This window comes from Lithobates pipiens, unplaced genomic scaffold (genome assembly GCF_037356315.1).
Source record: "Lithobates pipiens isolate NorthernLeopardFrog02 unplaced genomic scaffold, aLitPip1_a1.2 Scaffold_19, whole genome shotgun sequence".
Lineage (NCBI taxonomy): Eukaryota > Metazoa > Chordata > Amphibia > Anura > Ranidae > Lithobates > Lithobates pipiens.
In genome coordinates, this window is record NW_027507764.1 from 296,969,043 (window position 1) to 296,994,104 (window position 25,062).

General features: G+C 40.9%; 1 protein-coding gene across 1 annotated transcript in view; it reads left to right on the plus strand.

Annotated features, from left to right (window-relative positions):
* The window catches only part of SLC6A3 (solute carrier family 6 member 3), an 80,833-nt gene that overhangs the window by 11,079 nt on the left and 44,692 nt on the right, over positions 1 to 25,062 (plus strand). The window contains exons 4-5 of the mRNA XM_077492014.1: positions 18,264 to 18,402; positions 21,793 to 21,927. Of these exons, the coding sequence (XP_077348140.1) occupies positions 18,264 to 18,402; positions 21,793 to 21,927 (274 nt within the window). The remainder of the gene's footprint in view (positions 1 to 18,263; positions 18,403 to 21,792; positions 21,928 to 25,062) is intronic.

Consider the following 25,062-nt stretch of genomic DNA (forward strand, 5'->3'; position numbering starts at 1 on the left):
GTCCCCGCGTGTGTACGCGGCCTAACTGTATTGCTAGTTGTAAATGGGTATTATCAGGCTTCAGCAAGCTTATTAGTATGATTGATAAAGTCCGCTAAAGCCTGTCAATGGACTGTTTAAATCTACAGCCATTATTCCCATTGTCATCTGTACACAGCTGAAGTAGAACTAAAAGGTGCTTCAAAACATCGAGAAAGCTTTAAAAATGCTGTCTGAGGTATTCAAAACCTTTTAAAGTTTTATTTTTTTAAGATAAGGTTAACACGTGGCTAAACACACACGTGTTTGAGGCCTAATGTTATTTTGTGTTATTGAAATTATTATTTATGCAGTTAATATGGATCAGTGGTTTATAAAGCATGGAAACGACTTTAGTAAAGATAAGTAGAACCCTATAAGAAGCTTTTGAAAATTACAATATGATGTTCTGTATGGTAGCCAGTTGCCCTTTCAAAGCTGAATATGCAGACAAAAAAATTCTCTCTGAGAGATGTTATGTGTATAGTAAAAATCATTAGGAAAATGAGGCAAAAGATATGATATTTATTCTCTGTATTTTGAAATTCTCCAAATAGTTTCCTGTCATGTAAAAATGTTCATTAATGTTGCTGGTACAACTGAGAATTTGCAGTGCACTAGTTTTGTGACAACTACAGTAAATGTCTCAGACCAATAATCAGCCAGTCAGCATGGTTCCCAACCAAATGAACACTGTGACAAATTAGCATGGTGACCACAGAAATTGTGTTACCAAATTAGCTGCATACAAACTTCTCTCTCATAAAATGTTAGTATCCCTCTTTGCCCATAGCAGAGCCTTTTCCTTTACGTTATGTCAATTTGCTTATTTATGACCTGAAACTGCAAACTTCTCCATTCTGGGCAACATAAGATTCCTGCTTTCCATTGACTTCTGTTTATCTTGTTCACCTTCAGCTGTTGACATTTAATATCTGCCTTGACTGTATTCCTATTTCTTTGTAAAGGTGATGAGAAAATAATAACAATACCCTTTCAAGATATACTAAAGCTTTTATTTATTCAAAAATATAAGGCAGTTACTCCATGTTTTTAACACCAAAGCTAGTTTGCCTATGTTAATCACACATGGGGTCTGTTTAAAAATAATAATAATAATAAAAAAAAAAAAAAAAAAAAAAATATATATATATATATATATATATATATATATATATATATATATATATATATATATATATACAGTATCTGACAAAAGTGAGTACACCCCTCACATTTTTGTAAATATTTTATTATATCTTTTCATGTGACAACACTGAAGAAATGAGCCTTTGCTACAATGTAAAGTAGTGAGTGTACAGCTTGGATAACAGTGTAAATTTGCTGTTCCCTCCCCACTGGGGAGGGAAAATAGCTAATTGGGCCCAATCTGGACATTTTCACTTAGGGGTGTACTCACTTTTGTTGCCAGCAGTTTAGACATTAATGGCTGTGTGTTGAGTTTTTTTGAGGGTTCAGCAAATTCACACTGTTATACAAGCTGTACACTCACTACTTTACATTGTAGCAAAGTGTCATTTTTTTCAGTGTTGTCACATGAAGAGATATAATAAAATATTTATGATAATGTGAGGGGTGTACACACTTTGTGAAATAATGTGCACACACACATATATATATATATATATATATATATATATATATATATAATATATACACAGCTATTTGTCCATTGAATCTGCTTGTACATTTGTTCTGTGTAAATTGTTCAAAAATAAATGTTTTTGAAGGCAGTTTTCTCCTCTGAGAGTGTCCTTTGATTATGGCCATTAGTCAAACACCACATCACAGCCACTAGATGGAGCAGAGGAGCAACGAATGTACTGTATATACATCTTTTTAACAAGAGATACAATGTAACAATACTAGGGAACGCTAGAGGGAATTATCAAATAAATACTGCCCATGATAAAATAATGATCATTTAAAGATGAAAACAACCTAACCATACATTTTTTCCCTATTTGAACACAAGTACATGCATAAAATAAGTATGTATCTGGATGTTTAATATAGACATTTTACCAGTGTTATTTTTGAAAAAATTACATGCGTGGATTTTTAGGAACTGGAATCGTGGGCCTTATATCTAAGCTATAGTAGTTGCGTTTGACATCTGGTCTTTCATGCTGAGACGATATCCTTTTGTTGTGCTAATCCTCTCTTGCAGCAGATGTTGCAGCTGTCGGGTTTTGATGTGTAGCTGCCACTTGTTTACCATCATGTCTGAGTTAGAAAGGTGGAGAAAGTCTTTTGAGGTATTAATGTTTTTTTCTCATTTTTGGCTGAAAGGTGTTTTGGCTTGATAGCCACTAAATATGTTGGTTTTGTGGCTGTATCTGCCAAAGTGAAAGAGCAATTAAGAGAACCTCTTTTAGTGAACTGAAAACAGTGCTGGAAAATGCGACACAGGTCAAAAACACACACACACACACACACACATATATATATATATATATATATATATATATATATATATATATATAAGTTTATTGGTCAAAACCCTTTTTCAGACTCAAGCTAACAGGGTATTAGGCAGTAGTCTCAAATTAATATTGTTTTAACTCTGTTATAAAGATAACCTCCACATAAACCCTTGTAATATGTACTTATAATCTGATATTTACAATACATGTACAATGACCAATTAAAGAGGAACTACAGTCGGCTCACATAATGAAAACATCTTTGCCATTCTGAAGCTTCCCTCCCATTACTTTGCATATTATTTTATATATACTGTGATTCTGTACTTGCCAAGTATGCTGCAGAAATCTCCCTCCACTAAGTCTGGCTGCAACTATTTTAACTGTGGGCAGCTGAATCTGCTGCCTGTTCACTTTCTGGATTTACACAGACACAAGTCCAGCTCTGCAGCCCTGCAGCTCTCATTGGCCCTCGTATGACTCATCACCCCTCTCTTCCTGGTAAACTCTCACGAGAAAGGCATTTTACCAGAAAAAGAAACAGGAAGTGGGATGTATAAGGTATTTACTGGCAGAATTTTTTTTTTACTATCCAAAGTTAAAACAACAAGGGCAGATTTAATAGATGGAAAGATGAAAAAATGACTAAAGTTCCGCTTTAAATATGCATTGCTAGTAGAATGTCGACGAAGCTTATTAGAACGTATAATAAACAACACTGGGAAGGAATTTAGGTCCCTGGTGTGAGAAGTAATGGTCTCATATGTTGCTATAATCTATATCTTTGAAATTCAGAGCTTAACCAAGGCTTAAAGCAGTGTTAAACTCAAAGACAAAAATTTAATATATTGCAGCTTTCTAGTCATTAGATGTGGTAGCTGCATTTGTTTTCTTTTGTTTTAGGCTGTTCTCCTTTGTTTTCACTTGGTAATCTAGCCAGTAATATGCCTTCTTTATTAGGATGCCTGCAATCTGGATGGAGGAGCAACAGAGACAAAAAAGGAAGGCGCACTGACCTAGTGCATTACCATAAAAAGAGCTTTATTGAAAACAGAACAAATAGCAAAATGGCTACTCACAAACGAGTATTGATCAAAGGCAAAATCAATACAATTGGATCCATCCCACCGAACATCGACATATCAACATGTCGATGTTCGGTGCGATGGATCCAATTTTATTGATTTTGTCTTTGATCAATACTCGTTTGTGAGTAGCCATTTTGCTATTTGTTCTGTTTTTAATAAAGCTCTTTTTATGGTAATGCACTAGGTCAGTGCGCCTTCCTTTTTTTGTTTTGTTTTTCTCCAGTATTTGAACACCCAATGTTCTAAAGGAGGGCTGCAAGACCTTGTTGACACTATCATCTTATACTGTCGGTATCACACTTCAAAGACCAAGACACCTGAGCACAGGAGAAGTTGTTGTTTTTTTTGAAGCAACAGAGACACCTTTGGGCAGCAGCATTGTCAGGCTAGCGGGAGGGGAGTGTTAGATGTACTAGAAAATAAACACATTAACAAGTTGAACCTGAACTCCAGCTAAGACTTTTTTAAGCAGTTATAGAAATAGTTTTGTTCCTTTTGGTATGAAGGTTTTACATATATAAATAAAAGCTGATTATTGTAAGCATACCGTAAATGGTTTGTTTCAACCCTCCAACTGCTAAATCTGCAGGACAGTTTTTTTTTTTTTTAAACATACCAGACTTACTGGCCAGATCACCAGGTGAAAGTAAAAGAAAGAGAGCCTAAAAATAAAATCAATGCAGCCATCACATCTAAGGTGTGATGAGCTACAATATAATAAATGTTTGCTTTGGGGTTTAATACCACTTTAACTGTGCCTACTAGAGGGGGTTTTGGAAACCCAACATTATTGATACTGATTTCTGATCATCATTCAAGTGTAAATTATGTACCGTCTTTGCATAGTAACGCTTCCTAGGTTTTTGTAAAATCCAATTATACCTACTTAGGTGCTCAAAGCTCAATTAAAGCCTAACATCTTCTACTTGTCAGGTTTCATACCAAGCCAAAGAGCTCAGTGGTCCGGTGCTCCAGCAGTCTGGATATTCAGCAGTCTGACACTCCCCATACATGGTGCTCCATTCAAAAATGCTGCCCAATGAGCATGGATGTTGTTGATTGGACCCTAAAAGTGATTTACTCAGATATTGTTTTGGCAGCATTTATTTTTGTATTTTTTACATACCTGCCATACTCCACTAGGTGGAATTGCTAAAGTTATGTCCTGTCCAGCTATATATTTTTCCAGCTATATTTCATGAAATAGACAAAGGGCAATGATCTTACCCTCCTCTAGATGCATATCCATATATTTTTCAATATTAAAGAAGTGCTAAATTCCCCTGTATTGGGGTGAGCTATCACCATAGTGTGCAAGGATGCACAGCATCATGGCACACTTCCATTTGATTCCACCACCATATTGCCCTATGCTTTTTCCGGGTCCTGCATCGGTTCTCTCCAGTCATTGGATGGTTGCTGTTAATGTAACTTCTGTTCATGGACACAGGAGAAACAGTGCAGTAAAACTTTGAGCCTGGTATTTATGATGCAGCTGCCCCAAGTAGCATGTTCATGACATTCTGGGCCCAGAAAAAATGAGTTTAGTGATACTAGCTGTCATTCAAATTGGAAGACCTAGGACACCTAGTGGCCAAAAAGAAGTACAGCAGAGGGGCAGCTCCAGACTGAAGGTGAGTATTAAAGCAAAATCTGCTTTAAAATACCACTTTTCTTTTATCTGCACTTTACCTATAGACAAACGATCTCCCTTAATTGTTGTATACACAACTTATGTACTAGATATTTAATTATTAAATACAGAGATTTTATAGATTAGCCACTAAAGAAAGTTCTCTTTGGTACATAGATTGTACCTTTTCTTAAAGTGGACCTGATATCAAAAAGTCAAAATATGCTTTAGGGAACATCTAGAACTATTACTTGTGCCTAAGTAGTAGCCTGAAAAGATTTAGTTTTAGTCTTAAATTCCTCCTGGAATTGATTGGCTGCCTCCACACAGGCACAGTGTGGAAAAAGGTATGGCTATTAAGTATTGGGGGAAAGATCAGCTGCAGGGGGCCTATAGGCAACACTGGTTACTAGTAGGGATGAGCTTCGTGTTCGAGTTGAATGTAAGTTTGACCTGAACAACGGCTGTTCGATTGTTTGCCGAAGATCGAATATTATGAGCCTTCGCGCCAAATTTGAGTGGCGCATCACAGCCCATAATGCACTGCGTCATCACAGTGGTGCGCTGGCTGATGATTGGCCAAGCATGCCCTAAGACCTGCATGCTTTGGCCAATCACAGCGCCGTAAGCAAACAGAGCCATAATTGGCCAAAGGCAGGGTGACTTTGGCCAATTATGGCTCAGGGGGTTAAGTACATACCCCACACTATATAAGGCCGCCTGCATGTTGACCCTGTGTAGTGTCTTGCTGGCGTTATAGAGCGATAGATAGAGAAAGAGAGTGTGTCATTTCATTTACTTTGAGCAGGCAGTTTATTCAGTTAGGTAGATCTCACTGTAGACTTTTCATGCTGCACTGTTTCTAATCTACTTCAGGCAGGCAGTTGATCCAGTTTAGCTAGATTTCACTGCAGACCGTTCCTATTGTTCTGTTCCTAATATACTACAGGCAGGCAGTTCATTCAGTTAGCTGCAGTATATTCAGTACTGCATTCTGTGCAGCTAGATCTCGCTGCAGACCGTTCCTATTGTTCTGTTCCTCATATACTACAGGTAGGCAGTTCTTCAGTTAGCTGCAGTATATATTGAGTACTGTATCCTGTGCAGCTAGATCTCACTGCAGACCATTCCTGTTGTTCTGTTCCTAATAAACTACAGGCAGGCAGTTCATTCAGTTAGCTGCAGTATAATCAGTATATTGTATCCAGTTTAGCTAGATCTTGCTGCAGACCCCTCCTGTTATTCTGTTCCTAATATACTACAGGCAGGCAGTTCATTCAGTTAGCTGCAGTATATTCAGTACTGTATCCTGTGCAGCTAGATCTTACTGCAGACCTTCCTGTTGTTATTCTCCTAATATACTACAGGCAGGCAGTTCTTCAGTTAGCTGCAGTATATATTGAGTACTGTATCCTGTGCAGCTAGATCTCACTGCAGACCATTCCTGTTGTTCTGTCCCTAATATACTACAGGCAGGCAGTTGATTCAGTTAGCTGCAGTATATTCAATACTGTACCCCTGTGCAGCTAGATTTCACTGCAGACTGTTCCTGTTGTTCTCTTCCTAATATACTACAGGCAGGCAGTTGATTCTGTTAGCTGCAGTATATTCAGTACTGTATGCTGTGCAGCTAGATCTCACTGCAGACCGTTCATGTTGTTCTGTGGATAATGACGACCGCACTCCGATGCTAAAACGATGCTTTATTCAAATAATATTTAGGACACAGCAAATGACATCACGAAAGATGCTAACAGCTGACACGTTTCGCACTAAGGCTAGTGCTTACTCATAGCTGGAACCAGAGTTCTGTCATTATCCACATTATCTGCATGCTGTGGCTCGTGCCCGGATCCCTTCACCTGGAGCAATTATCTCTGAGTTCCCAGGACCTGCCTTCGAGCGGTGGTGTATATCGTTCCTGTTGTTCTGTTCTGTATATTCAGTATTGTATCCTGTGCAGCTAGATCTCACTGCAGACCGTTCTTGTTGTTCTCCTCTTAATATAGTACAGGCAGGCAGTTGATTCAGTTATCTGAATTGATGATTGTCGTTGATGGCTCCAATATAAGCCCTATGCCCCAAATAAGCCCTAGTTAAAGTCATTGTAGGTCTTATTTTCAGGGTAGGGCTTATTTTCGGGGAAACAGGGTAGGGCTTATATGGGGGGTAGGGCTTATATTGCAGCCATCACGACATTCACGATAGGTCTTATTTTCGGGGAAACAGGGTGTATAGCAGCTACATCTCACTGCAGGCCATTCCTGTACCTATTCAAATACGTTACAAATAAATCAAATACAGTATGTTTGGAAGGCCAACAAGGAGAGACAGATGCTCACAGGCACCTAAAGAGGGGCAAGCAGTCTCTGTGTCTACAGCCAACATTGCTGGTCGTGGACACCGTGCATCCTCAGCATGTGGCTGTGGGGCATGATTGTCCTTTTTTTCGGCAGCTGGCCGTCTTGAGCCACAACATGCAGAAGAGTTGGTAGAGTGGATGACCAAGCCGTCCTCATCCTCCCCATCCTCTGTCACCCAAGCTCAGAGTATTTAACTGCCAAAGCAGCTGCCAAAGTGGCCTCTTCCCTCGTCTCAGTCACTCCTTCCCTAGCCCCACCATGTCCTGAAGAGTCCCCCGAACTGTTTGACCACAGTGTTGGGTCCATGCTGCAGGAGGATGTGCAGCGTTTTGAAGGCTCCGATGATGGTACCCAGATTGAGGAAGGCAGTAACGTGAAACCAGAGAGAGGGGGTGCCCAAGAAGCACAGCAAACTGGCAGTTCCCCCAGCTGCAGTATACTGTCAGGTTTGCTCCAGTGACAAGGAGGGAGGGCATGATGAGGTCACTGACTCTACGTGGGTGCCTGATAGGAGGAGGAGAAACATCTCCAATGAGGCAGGATGCCCTCCAGAGGCCAGCTTAAGGGCAGCCAACCGACTGCATCACAACGCAGAGCTCTGCATGTGCAGGGCGCTGCTGACGCCGCACGTTTTACCAAAAGTTCTTTGTTGTGGGCATTTTTTGATACGTGTGCAGCAGATCGCACCATTGCTGTTTGCAACATATGTCTGAAGCGTATCAAGCGTGGCCAAAACAACAGCCGCTTGGGCACCACATGCTTGACCAGACATATGTTGAACTCCCATGCAGTCTGTTGAAAAGCATACTTAAAAACCTACACCAAAGAACAATGTGGACTTCTCCTTGCTCCTCATCAGCTGGGATCTCCAACCCTACTATACCTTCAGTTCTCTCAGAAACCTGCACTGAGAGGAATAAAGGTGTAGAATTAGGTGTGCCAAGTACTTGTGGGCAATCTGCTATTGCTACACCTACATCCGATTGTATCAGGCACATTTCCCTACCCCAGTTGCTAAACCAGCAAAAGAAATTTGGTCCCAGCCATTCACATGCCCAGCGGCTGAATGCTAGCTTGGCTAAATTGCTAGCGGTAAGTTGCATATAACCGCTGGCTCATGGTCCAGCAAGCATGGACAGGGATGTTACCTATCTTTCATGGCGAACTAGGTGACCCTGCTGGCAGCTGGGAAGGATGCAGGACAGGGTGTAGTATTGTTGGAGCTTGTACCACACCTCCAAAATGCTACTAGTGGTGATTCTGACACACCTCTCTCCTCCACCCCCTCCTCTTCTTCCTCCATGGCCTCTTCCTCTATAGATTTGTCCTCGAAACAAGCAATGTTCCGTAGGCGTTCAAGGGGCTACGCAAACACTCAGGCAAAAAGATGCCAATGCGGTGCTTAGGCTGGTGTGCTTAGGAGACAGGAGCCACACTGGGGCAGAGATTCTGTCAGCTTTGAAGGGGCAGGCACACCAGCTTCAGGCAGGAATGGTGGTTTTTCGACAATGGCACCAACCTCCTCTCCACCCTCCGACAGGGACACTTCATCCATGTTCCCTGTTTGGCTCACATCCTTAATTTGGTGGTGCAGTGGTCCTTGTGCAGGTACCTGGGCTTACAGGATCTCCTGATGCAGGCCAGGAAAGTCTGTATGCATTTCCGCAGGTCATATAATGCCAGTGCTTGGCTGGCTTACCTCCAAAAGAAATTCAACCTGCCCAAGAACCGCCTAATCTGTGTCATGCCCACCAGATGGAGCTTAATGTTGGCCATGCTTCAGCGGCTGCACACGCAACAGAGGGCCATTAATGAGTACCTGTGCGACTATGGCACCAGGACAGGGTCAGGGGAGCTTGGCTTTTTATCGCCATGCCAGTGGCTCATGAGCAAGGATGCATGCACTGTCCTGTCACCATTTGAGGAGGACACGAGGATGGTGAGCAGTGACAGTGCATGCATCAGTGATACTGTACCTCTTGTCTACCTGTTGGAGCACACGCTGCGTGGAATAATGGACAGGGCACTTGAGGCAGAACTGAGGGAGGAAGAGGAGGACTTCCTCACCTCTCAAGGCCCCCTTTATCCAGACAGTGTTCCTGCGGACCCGCCGATCACACAGGAAGAAGAGGAGGAGGCGGAGGATTGTGTCAGCATGGAGGTGGAGCCTAGCACTCAGCATCAGCAGCAGTCTTCAAGGGATCGTTTACAGTCCCCAGAAACCCATGGACTTGTATGTGGTTGGTTTGGATGTGGCTGTGGATCAGGTCGTCCTTAGAGACCCAGAGGACTCTGGACCGAATGCCTCAGCAAACCTACGCTGCATGGCCTCCCTGATCCTGCAAAGCCTGCAAAAGGACCCTCGGATTCGTGGTATCAAGGAGAGGGATCAGTACTGGCTGGCAACCCTCCTTGATCCAAGTTACAAGGGTAAGGTTGCAGAACTTATCCAGCCGTCGCAGAGGGAGCAGAGGATGAAACATCTTCGGGAGGCCTTGCAGAAAGGTTTGTGCAATGCGTTTCCAGAGCCCGGGAGGTTACAAATTCCAGGTCTTGAATAACGTCTTGCTGAGGCTTCGGTCAGTCACAGAAGGAGCCGCCTGACAGATGCATTCAGACAATTTTTTAGTCCGCAGCCCCAAGATCTGATCGGTTCCAGCAACCATTGCCAGCGTCTGATTTACATGGTGCAGCAATATCTAGGGGCAAGATAAGACTTGAAGACCTTTCCAACTGAAAATCCTCTGGGTTACTGGGTCTTGAGGATGGATCACTGGCCAGAGCTTGCACAGTATGCAATTGAGCTACTGGCCTGTCCTGCATTAAGCATTCGTTTGGAATGCACATTCAGTGCTGCTGGAGGCTTTGTAACCGATCACAGAGTGCGCCTGTCCACCGACTCGGTTGATCGGCTGACCTTCATAAAAATGAATCAATCTTAGATCACCAGCTACCAAGCACCTGATGCTGATGTAACTGAATAATTTTTTTTTATGAATGTGAGATCCCTTCAAGACTGCCTATGCTGATGCTGAGTGACTATCCTATTCCTCCTCAATGTTCATGTTGATAGCTTGTAAGAAATTTTTTGGTTCTGGGCACCACCACCAGTGGCTAAGGATTATTTTTCTACCCCTGTTTAACAGGGACGTGTAATTACAATTTTTACTGTAATATTTTACAGCAGGGCCCATTCCTGCTTCCACCATGAGTAACTGTGAGGGCTTACAGTGTTCTGGCAACATCACTACACCACCACCAAGGGCCCAATTTTTCTGACCCTCTTCAACAGGGGCAGGTAATTACAATTCTTGATATAATATTTCATAGCAAGGCCTGTTCCACTGCCCACCAAGAGTAACTGTGAGGGCTTACAGTGTTCTGGTACCACCAACACCTAAGGCTCAAATTTCTGCAAAGTATATAGGGCAGGACCCTACTTTCAAACATCCGCCTTACAAATGACTCCTACTTACAAACGGAGGGAGACAACAGGAAGGGAGAGGAAATCTACCTCCTTTAAGAGTTAATATGGGAAAAAGGTGTCTTCTCCACTGATGCTTTATCACCAATCCTTGTTTCCCTAAAAACCCCAAATTTTCTAAATCCAATTGTCATTGGGACAGAAAGTGAGATGAAATCTTCTGAATAGGGGCACAGACAGCAAAACAAATGTTACAGGGGTGATGATAACCCTTCCCTATGTTTTCCAAAAAAATAGATTTTTTGGCTGGAGCTACACTTACAAAATGTACCTGTTCCAAAATACAAACAGATTAAACTTAAGAACAAACCTACAGTCCTTGCCTTTCTTGGGACCGCCTGTATACTGATGTTCAGAGTATATAGGGCCTGGGGGGCCCATGCCTTTTCTTTTTTTAATTTGGGTGTGGGGTTCCCCTTAATATCCATACAAGACCCAAAGGGCCTGGTAATGGGCTGAGGGGCTACCCATGCTATTTTTCTCAATAATTTTCATCAATATTGCCGGGACCCAATATTACACTACAGCCGCAAGCAGTTTTAAATTACTTTTATTCCTTTAGGAATGTCATTTTGTGCAGGGACTGTTCTAAACACGGGAAACAAGCGCCACTTTACAGGCATACTATAGACACTCCTCAGGTACGATATTTAAAGGAATATTTCACATTTATTTTTACCACTTTAAGCATCATTAAAATCCCTGCTCCTGAAAAAACGTCAGTTTTTAAAACTTTTTTTGCATTGATGCATGTCCCCAGGGGAAGGACCCGGGTCCCCAAACCCTTTTTAGAGCAATAACTTGCATATTAGCCTTTAAAATTCGCACTTTTGATTTCTCACGTTCGAGTCCCATAGACTTTAATGGTGTTCGAGAGTTTGCACAAACTTTTGCTCTGTTTACATGTTCTGTATGCGAACCGAACCGGGGGTGTTCGGCTCATCCCTAGTTACTAGTTCTTTGCTGGGTGCTTTTTTTTTTTCTTTTTGTGCTAAACTTCTACAGTACAGGTCCACTTTAATAACTGTTGAATTAGAATTTTACCCATACAGGGAACTGTTTTCAGTGAGTCAAAAAAACATAGCATTTTAGTGTGGGAATAGTATATATACAACTAATGTATAGCACTGTAAAGAAGAAAGAGGAGTCTGAGTATGTAATTAGAAGATAATGCAGCACCTGTTATATAAAGGAACTAGTATTTAAACACAATAACACACAGTGCTGAGACTATTAAAACTGAACTTTAAACATAAATAAAAGGCAAAAAATGCAGCTGTGTATTCATTAACCAATTCCAGACTGGCAGCCGCAGTTATACTGTGGCAGAATGGCTCCCATGGACGGGTCATCATAGCTGTACATTGGCCATGTAAGACGCTGTAGGAGGTGTGCGTGCATCCGCAGCATGTACACAGGGCTGATGTGAGTGCTCGGTGGGAACGATGACCGCCGGGGACCTGCAATCACTCATGACAGAGAACCGGTATTTGTGTTTGTGTAAACACACAAATCCTGGTTCTCTCAGGGGAGAGGAGAGAGATTGTGTGTTCATACTAAGTACGAACTCCGATCTCTCTCCTCCCCTAGTCAGTCCCACCCCCAGCAGTTAGAACACACCTAGGGAACACAGTTAACCCCATGATTGTCCCCTAGTGTTAATCCCTTCCCTGCCAGTGACATTTATACAGTAATCAGTGCATTTTTATAGCACTGATCGCTTTATAATTGTCAATGGTCCCAAGAATGTGTCAAAAGTGTCCAGTTTGTCCGCCGAAATATCGCAGTCCCAATAAAAATCACCATCATAACAAGTAAAAATAATAATAAAAAATGCCATAAATCTATCCCCTATTTTGTATAACTTTTGCGCAAACCAATCAATATACGCTTATTGCATTTTTCTTTACCAAAAATATGTAGAAGAATATATATCGACCTAAACTGAGGAAAAACATTTTTTTTTTGGTAATGATTATAGCAAAAAATAAAAGATATTGGGGGTTATTTACGAAAGGCAAATCCATTTTGCACTACAAGTGTACTGAAAGTGCAGTAGCTGTAAATCTGAGGTGAAGATCTGAAATGAGGGAAGGTCCTTGCTCTATATTCGTCCCCAACAGCAAAAATCAGTCAATGGTCTCCTGTCGGGTGCTTTCTCCATATCGAACAGCACACGCCAGGGATGCCCCCTATCCCCACTCATATTTGTGTTCACCCTAGAACCTCTACTCCGCAGACTTAGGGCCAACTCAGACATTAAAGGGGTTGAAATAAGGGGCTGGGAATACAAACTAGCGGCATATGCTGATGATACCTTACTATTCCTTACAGACCCCATCACCACAATACCCAACATACTGAAAGATTTCTCGCTTTTCAAATGGTTTTCCAATCTTCAAATCAACTTTCAAAATTCAGGGCATTAAACATATCCCTTCCCGCAGCCATTGTGACACTATGTCAGGCTAATTTTCCCTTTGGATGGGATCTCCACGCTATTACCTTTCTTGGTATCCAGCTCCCTGTAAAACTTACGGAACTGTACTCCCCGAATTGATCCCCAAATTGAAAGGCGTTATTGGACTTCCAGATGTTTACAAGTACTACTGGTCTTGCCACTTGACTAGAATAGTTGATTGGCATGTCCATGCAAACACTAAAGATTGGATTAGACTGGAAGAATCATTCTCCCACCTGACAATCTGCTACCTACCCTGGATAAGACCTAACATGTTGCCTAATGAAAGTGTGGTACACCCCCTATTAGTCCAACCTTACAGAACTTTCAGGCTGCATAAAAAAAGGGATGAATCTTGCCTCTTCACCAGGTCCCTTGAACCCTATTGGCTGAAACCCAGACTTTCCTCCAGGGCTAATGAAGCCCACCCCCCTTAGCCCACACACCAGAAAATCGCTAAGGGCAGAAACCTTCTTTGATAAAGAAAGCTCTTAAATTTCCAAAACCTCTCCTCCCAATATCCTGATCAAACCATCCCTTTTTTGCTAAGATCAGACACTTTCTAAATAGTTCCAAACCACTCTCCAAGTGGTATAGAGACCGTACTCCCTTTAAAATGATCTGCACATGCTCGGGGCCCCAGAGACACTTGATTTTGGACATATATTCTCTACTGTTCTCCGATAGCAATCCCAAAGAAAATGCAACTTTCCAGCAATGGGAAAAAGAACTCGCAATAGACCTGTCAAAGGAAGAGTGTGAGCAAATCCACACTCACATCCACAAAGAGTCAATCAACATTAACGCACAGGAAAATCTATACAAAATATACTCCAGGTGGTACAGGACCCCAGAATACACAAATATCATCCCAGTGTCTCCCCACATTGTTGGAGATGCAACACGGCTCGAGGTTCCCTTCTCAACATATGGAGGGATTGTGTAGAGAAACCTCCTTGTGAAAAGGCCTATTACCAGATAACCACTTTTATTCTTGCATATCTGTCTCACTATAATGGGAAAGTCCTCTCTTCCTCATTCCTGTATAATCGCTCCAAACCACAGTGAGATCGAGTAAAAACAGGAAGGGGTGGACATAGTGTAATCCCATTTAAAAAAAAACAACTTTAAAAACTGTTTCATATTACAATATCCCCTCAAGGATGTACACTTACAAAGTTAAAATTATGTAACAGCAATATTCGCTAATAAGCCAGCGTCTTGTCCACAGAACTAATGACGTCTCCTACTGCTCTCAATGGTGTCTGCAGCAGAGGTGTCGGCTGTGTACTCTGTGTCTGCTGGCATCACTACATCTGTATGGCTCCATGCGATGCATACTAGCTCATTATGCGTTTGCTTTACAGGTTTTTTTTGTTTGTGGGGGGTTTCTAAAGGCATATAACCGCTTTAAGGGGTCACTAGTAGGGATGAGACCACGGTTCATGGGAACATAAGTTCGACTCGAACATCGGGAGTTTGTTTGTTCTAAAACAAACCGACCATATGGGGCATTCGCGGGACCATATGGGGCATTCGAGCACTACGAAACGACCCATAATGCACTGCGAGATCACAGTGCGTTGCTGTATGATGATTGGGCAAAGCATGCACCTGACTTGCTGCTGACAGAGCCATAATTGGCCAAAGGCAGGGTGCCTTTGGCCAATCATGGCTCAGGGGGACTAAGTCCACACCTCACACTATATAAGGCTACTTACATAGCGGCTGTGTATAGTGTGTGGACGTAGATAGATTGAGCTAGATTATGCAGGCAGATTAGTTAGTGGCAGTGTATTTAATATATATATATATATATATATATATATATATTTTTTTTTTTTTTTTTTTTTTCTGCATACAGTGTAGCCTATATATTCAGTGTATACTCTATATTCAGTCAATGCAGGCAGTATAGTTTATATAGCACAGTATTGAAGTGGTTAAGGGGAACCCTGCGCCAAAATAAATAACAAATGGCATGGGGGTCCACTTCAAAATCCATACCAGGCCCTTCAGGTCTGGTATCGATTTTAAGGGGAACCCTGTGCCAAAATGTAAAAAAAAAAGTGGCGTGGGGGTCCCCCAAAATCCATACCAGACCCTTATCCGAGCATACAACCTGGCATACCAGGTATCCCCAATCACGTGCAAGGAAAATAATAAAAAAAAATCAGCATTTTTGCTTGCACATGATTGGATGATAGAAGTCAGTAGAGCTTCTGCTCATTTTATGGTGCAATTGCAAAGTGTATAGTCTATTTGCCTTTAGTAAATCAACCCCACTTTATCTTGTTTGTCAGTACTTGTTTAGTAACCATGCTCTTATTCCCAGTGATACTATAAGGTTGGTGTTTTTCTTCATATTTGTTGCAATGGTTTTTTCCACTGGATTTTTTCCACCTTTAATGTAACCTTTAAACGGTACAACTGTATAATTGAAAAACAAACTGAAATCTTTTAGGGGGGGGGGGGGGGTAAAATAATAATAATAATAATGTGGTTGCATAAGTGTGCACACCCTCTTATAACTGGGGATGTAGTGGTGTTTAAAATTAACTAATCACATTCAAACTCATATTAAATAGGAGTCAGTACACACCTGCCATAATTTAAAGTGCCTTTGATTAACCCCAAATAAAGTTCAGCTGTTCTACTAGGTCTTTCTTGACATTTTCTTAGTCACATCCAACCGCGAAAGCCATGGTCCGCAGAGAGCTTCCAAAGCATCAGAGGGACCTCATTGTTAAAAGGTATCAGTCAGGAGAAGGGTACAAAGAATTTCCAAGGCATTAGATATACAGGCGTACCCCACTTTTAAGTACACAATGGGGTTTATTTACTAAAGCTGGAAACTGCAAAATCAGGCTCACTTCTGCATAGAAACCAATGAGCTTCTAACCCCAGCTTGTTCAATTAAGCTTTGGTAATAAAACCTAAAAGCTCATTGGTAACTGTTGTCCCCATAACCTCCCACTGTATACTGTTCTTCCTTCCAATACTGATTGCTGGTTGACAGAATGACAATGTGATAATCTCTGTAAACCAATCAATCACTTCTCTGACTCATCATAGGGGTCATATTATCTGCATAAGGCATAGTGCTCCAATTTTTCTACATTATGAATGCTAAGTTGCAATGATTAGCTGCCCATGCACTCTTTATTATTTGCACCAGAGTGCCTTATTTACTAAAAATAACCAATCCACAGTCACACCTCTGCAATTTTGTGCATGTTGGTCGACGTGTGCCATTACATGACAAAAGGATTGCCATTGTTTTCTATGGGGTCTGTTCACATCTGTGAGCTTCTCTTCTGTGCATCGTTTTTGGTGCAAAAATGTGCATATTTGGCCCCATAGACATTAGTAAAAATGCATGAAAAGTCATAATATGCATGAAAACGAACAATGCATGGTAATGATGTAAGTGGGTATACACTCATTTACAGACACAAACAAATTTTCCCAAACAAGCAAGCTTTGTGTTTTGGAAAATACACCCGTACACTAGAGCTGCACAATTAATCGTCAAGAATCGTTATCGCGATCTTGACTAAAGTGTTTCACAATTCTTTCTATGCAAAGAATTCTCTCTGCTTTTCTGAAGCCACAGCCATCAAAAAAAAAAGAAGATAAAAACTGGGTAGGCTGCCAAGAATCAAAACATTCTTTATCATTGTAACAATTTGTCAATTGAATAGACTTTGTGTGTAAGTGAAAAAAGTTTAACCACTTAAACACTAAACCTTTTTCTGACATTTGTAGGTTTCACGTTAAAATTATTATTTTTTGCTAAAAAATTACTTAGAACCCCCATATATTATATATAATTTTTAGTAGACACCATAGAGAATAAAATGGTGGTTGTTGCAATACTTTGTCACACTGTATTTGTGCAGCGGCATTTCAAATGCAATTTTTTTTAATTACTTTAATAGATTAAAAAAACAAAACTAACCAGTAAAGTTAGCCCATTTTTTTTGTATAATGTGAAAGATTTTACGTTGCAAGAATCGTGATCTTTTTATTCTAAGCTAAAAAATCGTGATTCTCATTTTGGCCAGAATCATGCAGCTCTACCATACACTTGTGTCTGTAAATGCCAGTACTGTTGCACGTGCATACCGACGTAAAGCGTATTCTGCAGTTCAGACCATTTGGCAGAATTACAGAGTAGCTGGGGCTCCCTGGCACCACATATATGGGGGTATGTTATGCTGTAAGGCCATAGGCCTGTAAAAATGTCTAGGTGCACAAGACCTTTAAACACATCAACAAAAAATGCGTGAAAATGCAGGTGCACAAGTGCACAAGGGGCTGTAATGAGACCATAAATGTGTTAATGTTTCAAGACCACTGTTTCTATGTACAACCTGTGATTATATATTACTGGGAGCACTTGGGAAGCATTAGCAGTCTGTAACGACAGCTTTACAGTGTTTTAAACAGTACTTGAAATAGTTATAGTGTAGCGTAGAAGCATTACAAAACCATTAATAATTTACTTCTGAATGACTATTTAGCTACCATGCTTTATGATTACCATACTGGACGATGTGCCATGTTCTGTGCAAAGATAAATAATAATCCACTGCTCTATCACTCCTCTGAAAATAAGCATTGAATACATTATATATCTAGCACTAATTCACATCTCAGTAATAAATAACTTTGCACTGCATTAAATAACTGCAGAGTACTGTATATGGGTTACAATGTATACTTTTGAAAGAAAAACAATTTTTTTTCCTCTTTCTGTTTTTAAGACGAGGTGTTCTGCATCTTCATGAAAGCCAAGGAATCCATGATTTAGGACTTCCACGCTGGAAGCTGACATCCTGCCTGATTATTGTCATTGTATTCCTTTATTTCAGTCTATGGAAAGGGGTGAAAACTTCGGGGAAGGTATACTCATTCTTTCAATGTTTTTAATACCTTAACAAATTTTTTTATATCTTCGGGATATCACATGGAAGGTTGTTTGAAGATGAAAGCAAATAAAATGGAATAATAAAATAATAGTCTTTTAGTCTACATAGAGTTGTGTGAATTGCTGTATCCAAAGGTATAACTATAGTCCTACCAGTCCACATATCTGCTGTGGGACTAGTATACGGGGGGGGGGGGGGGGGGGTTGGGGGGCTCAGCAGGGCTGGGTGTGCAGGGTGAGCAGTTTGCCGGTACATTAAGTAACACTAAACTCTGGTTTTAAAAAAATTGGGCAGAAACTACTTTTTATCTTTTCTGCCCCATCATAAGCTTAGTTCTCCAACCCTTCCATCTTTCTTTCTTGTATGTGCTACTTATTACATAGTTACATAATTAGTCAGGTTGAAAAAAGACACATGTCCATCTAGTTCAACCAATAATTATTGATGATTAGCTTTTTGCCAAAGATGTGGCAATCACATTAAAACATGCCGAATATTGGGTTGTATCGGCTGGTTCAATAAAAAACAGGGCTCATGTCTATTGTAGCCAGGCAGAGCTTCTGTTGTAGGGACAAGACCGAAAAAGGCCTGTCGATCAGCATCCAATCGACGCTCTCGTACAATGGCTGCAAAGACTGACTGGTGTACCCCTGTCAGATCACAATATCTCAGCAGAGGAGATCACTGTACTAACTGATAGTTAGTACAGGATCTCCTGCTAGGCACTTCCATTTTCTTTCCTTTAACCCACTGGGTTAAAGCGAATAGTGTGTACTAGGCTTTTGGCTTCATTCACACTGGCACTGTCAAACCTGCATTTATATGCATTTAAGGGACATTTCTAAACACCTAAAAAATCCAGGTATAGATTGCTTAACCCCTTGGCGCCAACCGTAAACAAATTTGCGGCCTCTCGGTGCCTGGTCCTTAGCCCAGAGGGGCCACATATTTGTATGAATTGGTCCCAATACACCTGTGCTGAGAGTGCGCACGCTATGTGCGCCTGGCACAGTTACCATCACCTAACCAAAAGCTCCCACTCACTCCTTGTGTGAAAGCCAATCACGGCGGTCAACTGATCTTAAGCCACGTCCTGCCTCTCGGTGTCAAAAACCTCTTAAAGGGCCGGGAGATACCGGTGTTAAGAGGTTAATAGTGTCATTCAAAGTCAGCCTTTTACCTGTGCTTAGGTGCTGTCAGGTTAAGTTTCTTTAGAGGAAATGGAATTCTGTGCATCCAGAGCCCATTAGAAGCTTTAAATGTGGCTAAATGTCATTTCTTGCTCGCTCTCTCTCCCTCTCTCTCTCTACACATGGCAAACTCTCCAGGAAAGTCCTTTTCTCTGTAGCACTGACCCCCGAAGGAGCGGCTGATTTGATTTGGGCCTGCACTCTAGTAACAAAACCCCACTAACTTGCCTCAGTCCCCTTGACACAGCTGTGGTGCAATACAATACAGTACAATATAATATATCACAATATACCTGTATTGTCCTCTCGGGATCCACTGGCTCCACCTGCTGGGGGAAAACAATACTCCACACAATGAGGTACTTAACCAAAGTATATTTTACTATATATATTTGTAAATAGGTGATTACAGCAAATGTACTGTCATCCAACATAGATTGACAGGACAATGAACTTTGATAAAACCGTTACAAACAATAGATATATATATGGGAGATCCCCCTACTTTTATAGCTATGTGTGAGATCTCACTTAAAGTACTCAGTCTTTATCTTCTGATCTTCGCTAGCAATGATAACTCCTTATAAATTTGTAATCCAAGGTTAAAGCAGTTAAAGTTGAATTAAGGATGATCCTAGTGTTGCTTCTGCAAATATAATACAATGCTTGAAGTGTGACAGTAAGTAGGCCTTATGCCTGCCTAGTGTCAGTTGCTATATTCCTCCTCCGTGGGACTAAGTATCCCAGCGAGGCCTGTATATAAGTCTGACTAGGTGCACTGGTTTAGAAAATGGTGGTTAGCAACCCGCTCACCAACTGGATCTGAAACTTGGTATGGTGACTTTGGTCCGGTGGTTGCAGCTTGCTTCTGCATCAGCCAGCTCCGTCACTCCGTCCCGTTCCATCAGGTGGACCTGGTCTTCCGATGCTCAAACGAGTGTCTCTGGATCCTCTCAATCCGATCACTGTGTCTCTGGCACTTCAGATCACTCACATAACCGAGCAGGGTTGCGTTCCGCAGGGGCAGTAGGCCGCTTTCTCCGGGAGGCCTCCGCATAGGTGCGTTCCCTCTGAGACCCAAGATTGCCGCTTAGAGTCCTTTTATATCCTACCCAGCATGCAGTGCAAGAGGGGGTGTCCATGGGTAGGTCACCCGGAATCCTGGGTAAAAGGGTCAACTCCCCAATGTAAATAACAGTCACTTCCTGTCAATATTTCAATGCTTGAAAGCCAAAAATCATTTACGTTCACATTCAGTATTTGGCCACTAGATGGCGCCAAACACTAAGCTATAGAACCGTCCATAGACTTTCATTATAATTGCTAATACACATCAGAAGACAAGGATACCAGTGCTACATCTCTATAACCAGAACAGGCTCTCTTTGAACTGCACCTTACTGTATCTGAGCACCACAAACCAAAAACACTATTTCATTTATTTATAATATTCAAAGCAAATGCTCATCTATTCTTGTCTCTATGGTTTATTTTGTCACTTTGAAAAACAACACCCAAGAATTTCTAGCCGTGGCCATCTTCAGTAAAGGCAAATAATTCATGTAGTATTTAGTTCCTTGAATCCATTTGCCCTTAGCTCAGGTTGGAAAGAGTGCTTAGCTAAGTTGAAAGAAAAAAAATGCCCATGAAGACTCCTGGGATGTATGGCATAATTTCGACCTGTAAAAAAAAAAAAAAAGGTTAAAAACCATAAAATATAATATACAGTACCTTCCTATCTGTTTACTAACAGAAGCAGCATAATGATTAAAAATAATGTTGATTGAGAAAGTAAAGTTCCACTTTGAATCCCTCTTGCTCTCTCCTACACACAAACACATACACACACACCCAAAACACACTAGTGCAGCCTACTTTCTCTCTCTCATAAGCAGTCTCTGTACATGGCAAATGCTCCATGGCAGCCCTTCTTTCTCAAACCCGAAGCATGCTGTCCCTTTTACCAGGGCAATCCCTATCTCACACCAGTTCAATTTTCTCTCTACTGTCTCTCTCTTTTACTCTGCCTCTCAGACAGTCTTTTTACATATGGCAGTACTTCTTTCACTGTCCAAAGCATGATCTCTCTTTCTCGCCAAGACAGTTTAGTAATAGTATTGCATTGTCATTTTATGAAATGTACCAATTGTATTGTCATTTAATTTTTTTTCCAGGTAGTATGGATTACAGCGACGATGCCTTATGTTGTCCTGACCGCATTGCTGCTTCGTGGTATAACACTTCCCGGTGCCATTGATGGCATCAAAGCCTACTTAAGTGTTGATTTTCTCCGTCTTTGTGAGGCATCGGTAAGTTTAAATATACCCTACAATTAAATTAATCTGGCTGTAGTTGACTCTGGTTCTTTCCACTGGGTTGTCAACAAGCTCAACATTTACATTTTCCCTGTTAAATACTAGCCTTGGTCTCTCTAACATTTAGTGACTTCACCTCCTTCTGACATGTGTGTTGTTTGAGCAGCACCTGAGGGTACTTAAAGACACCTTACTTCTTACAAAGCTGTTTATTGTGTGGATGTTTCTGCATCCCACCCTGTACATCTTGCAGCTACTACATCTGGATTAGGGGAAAGCTGAAAGGTGAGCAGAAGAGGAGTCTGCCTTGGGTGCATCAATGGAGGCAAGCATCAACAGGACCGGGTTCCTGCGTCATCATTTTGCCCAACTGGCAGCTGCTAAGTCCTTCTCTGGCTATCATTCCTGATCCCCTGTGCCAATCTACTTTTTATAGTTTCTGTCCCATCATGGGCTTATTTCTCCTACCCTTCCATCTTCCTTTCCTGTATGTGCTACTTATTACATAGTTAGTCAAGTTGAAAAAAGACACATGTCCATCTAGTTCAACCAATAATTATTGATGGTTTGCTTTTGCCAAAGATGTGGCAATCACATAAAAAATTCTCCAGTGGTGTAAGGGGGTAGGTGAGCTTCTTTGTCTTTGTGTTTCCTATTTTAATACAGTCTGTGATTGATTCCTAATTTTGGATGACTACTTGCTTTGGCACTTGACACATGGTTCTCTAGCCCTCTCAATATTTTCCTGCATATGGTTATTCTAACGTCTGTTTAAAGAGTTTGAAACTCCAAAATCTCTGGCCTGTATCCACTTGCAATAGCATGTGAATGTGAAGGAAAGTCTTTATAATATTATTTCCTAATAGATGGAAAATATTTTCTGGATGCCAAAGTTTCACTGACTATGGTCTTGTATCGAGCTACAGTAGCAGTTAAGGCACATGTGCCTAAGGGCTACTAAAATGGGCTCTCAGTATCATGTATCAGTTTAGTTTTCCTGAAGTGTTTATTAGCAAACCTCTAGCATCTTGATGAATTAGAGTCCAAGTGTGTCCATAAGATCAAAGAAACTTTATATCTGAACTAAATACACAACAACCATCATGTAGCTGAGAGCACAGACACTAACATCCATGCCCCCAGCTACTTCATAACGCTATGCAAATATTGCTCTTGTTCCTCTCTATACCTCAGTGCACAGACAGACATCACTTTTGTTTGTGACACTGCTCAATAGCTCAAGTTCAAATCGACACAAGCAATTAAATGAATCAGAGGAGTGACTCATTCAATTTTCAGGTGGCTCTGGTTTAATTTTTTAGTCAAAGCCGGCCGTAAGACAGGCTTTCTCTGCTGTGTTATCCCTTTAGAGAACCCATAGTGCTTTGGGAATTCTTTGTCATGTATTAAATGTTTATTTTTAAAACGAAGACTGTACACATATAGCTATAAAAAGTAAATGTTTCCATTGCTATGTAGTACACTTTCCTTTTAACTGAAGATGATTAGATCCAAATCTTGATTAGACTTCTGTCTGCTGGTAGGTTCCACTCAAATGATATACAGAGCCTACTTTGACAATCCCCTTTTTTGGTAATTTCTCCCTAAGTTGTTTTCTTCTGTCTGATTAAACTTATTTAATGTCTGCAGTAGCTGATAGGCCTATATTTGTGTAAATTTGCATAGGATTGTACCTCGAATCAGAGCTTTTTTTTTTATTACAGAGTCAAAAGCTAGGTTCAACACCTCAATACCGGGCCATAGTAAAAATACATCCTGATTTTTGGGGGGGGGGGGGGGGATATCTGAATGATGCCTGCAGCTAGAGGCATCATTCAGATATCATTCTTTGCAGCCAGCGATTCTGTGCACAATACAAATGATCATAGTGGCAGTTCCGCCACTTGATCGTTCTTATAGGCCACGGGAGGGGACACCCCCCTCCCGCCGCCATCTGGTGCTTCTCCCATGCCATCAGGGGCCCAGAAAAAGAATTGGCCGGTGCCGGATGAGGACGATAGGCACTGTCTGAGGCCCGGGCGTGACATCATAACCCGGAAATAAACAAAGCCACAATCGCGGCTGTCAGCATGAGATTGGTGATTTTTTTTCCTGATCTCATGCTTTCCAGCCTGGAGGAGAAATGTGAGGTCTTATTGATCCCGCATCTCTCTATAAAGAGGACCTGTCACATAGATTGCTATTACAAGGGATGTTTACATTCCTTGTAATAGGAATAAAAGTGATAAAAAAATGTAAAAAAAAGTGTAAAAATAAAAAAATTAAGTAAAAAAAAATTAAATAACATTTTTTTTTTAAAACACCCGGTCCCCGGTAGCTCGTGCACAGAAGCAAACGCACACGTAAGTCCCACCCACATATGTAAACGCCGTTCAAACCACACATGTGAGGTATCACCGCATGTGTTAGAGCATGTGCAATAATTCTAGCACTATACCTCCTCTGTAACTATGAACTTGCAATCTGTAAACATTTTTAAAGTGTCGCCTATGGAGATTTTTAAGTAAGGAAGTTTGGTGCCATTCCACGATTGTGCACAATTTTCAAGCGTGACATGTTAGGTATCTATTTAACAACATATTTCACATTATACAAAAAAAATTGAGCTAACTTTACTGTTTTGTTAATCTCTAATTCATGAAACAATTTTTTTCCCCAAAAAAGTGTTAAAAAAATTATCACGCAAATACTGTGTGAGATAAAACGTTGCAATGACCGCCATTTTATTCCCTAGGGTGTCTGCTAAAAAAAAATCATATATATATATATATATATATATATATATATATATATATATATATATATATATATATATATAATGTTTGGGGGTTCTGAGTAATATTCTAGCAAAAAATTATGGTTTTTACATGAAGGAGAGAAGTGCCAGAATAGGCCCAGTGATTACATTTCCGTATCCTGATTCAGCATTGACTGTTCTCCTTGTGAATGGCCGCAATAAATGTACACAGATCAACCATATCATTGTGACCACTAACAGGTAAAGGAATAAAATGGATTATTTTGTTACAATGACGCCTAAAAGTTGATGGGATATAATAGGCAGTAAGTGAACATGTTGTCTCTGATATGTTGAAAGCAGAAGAAAAT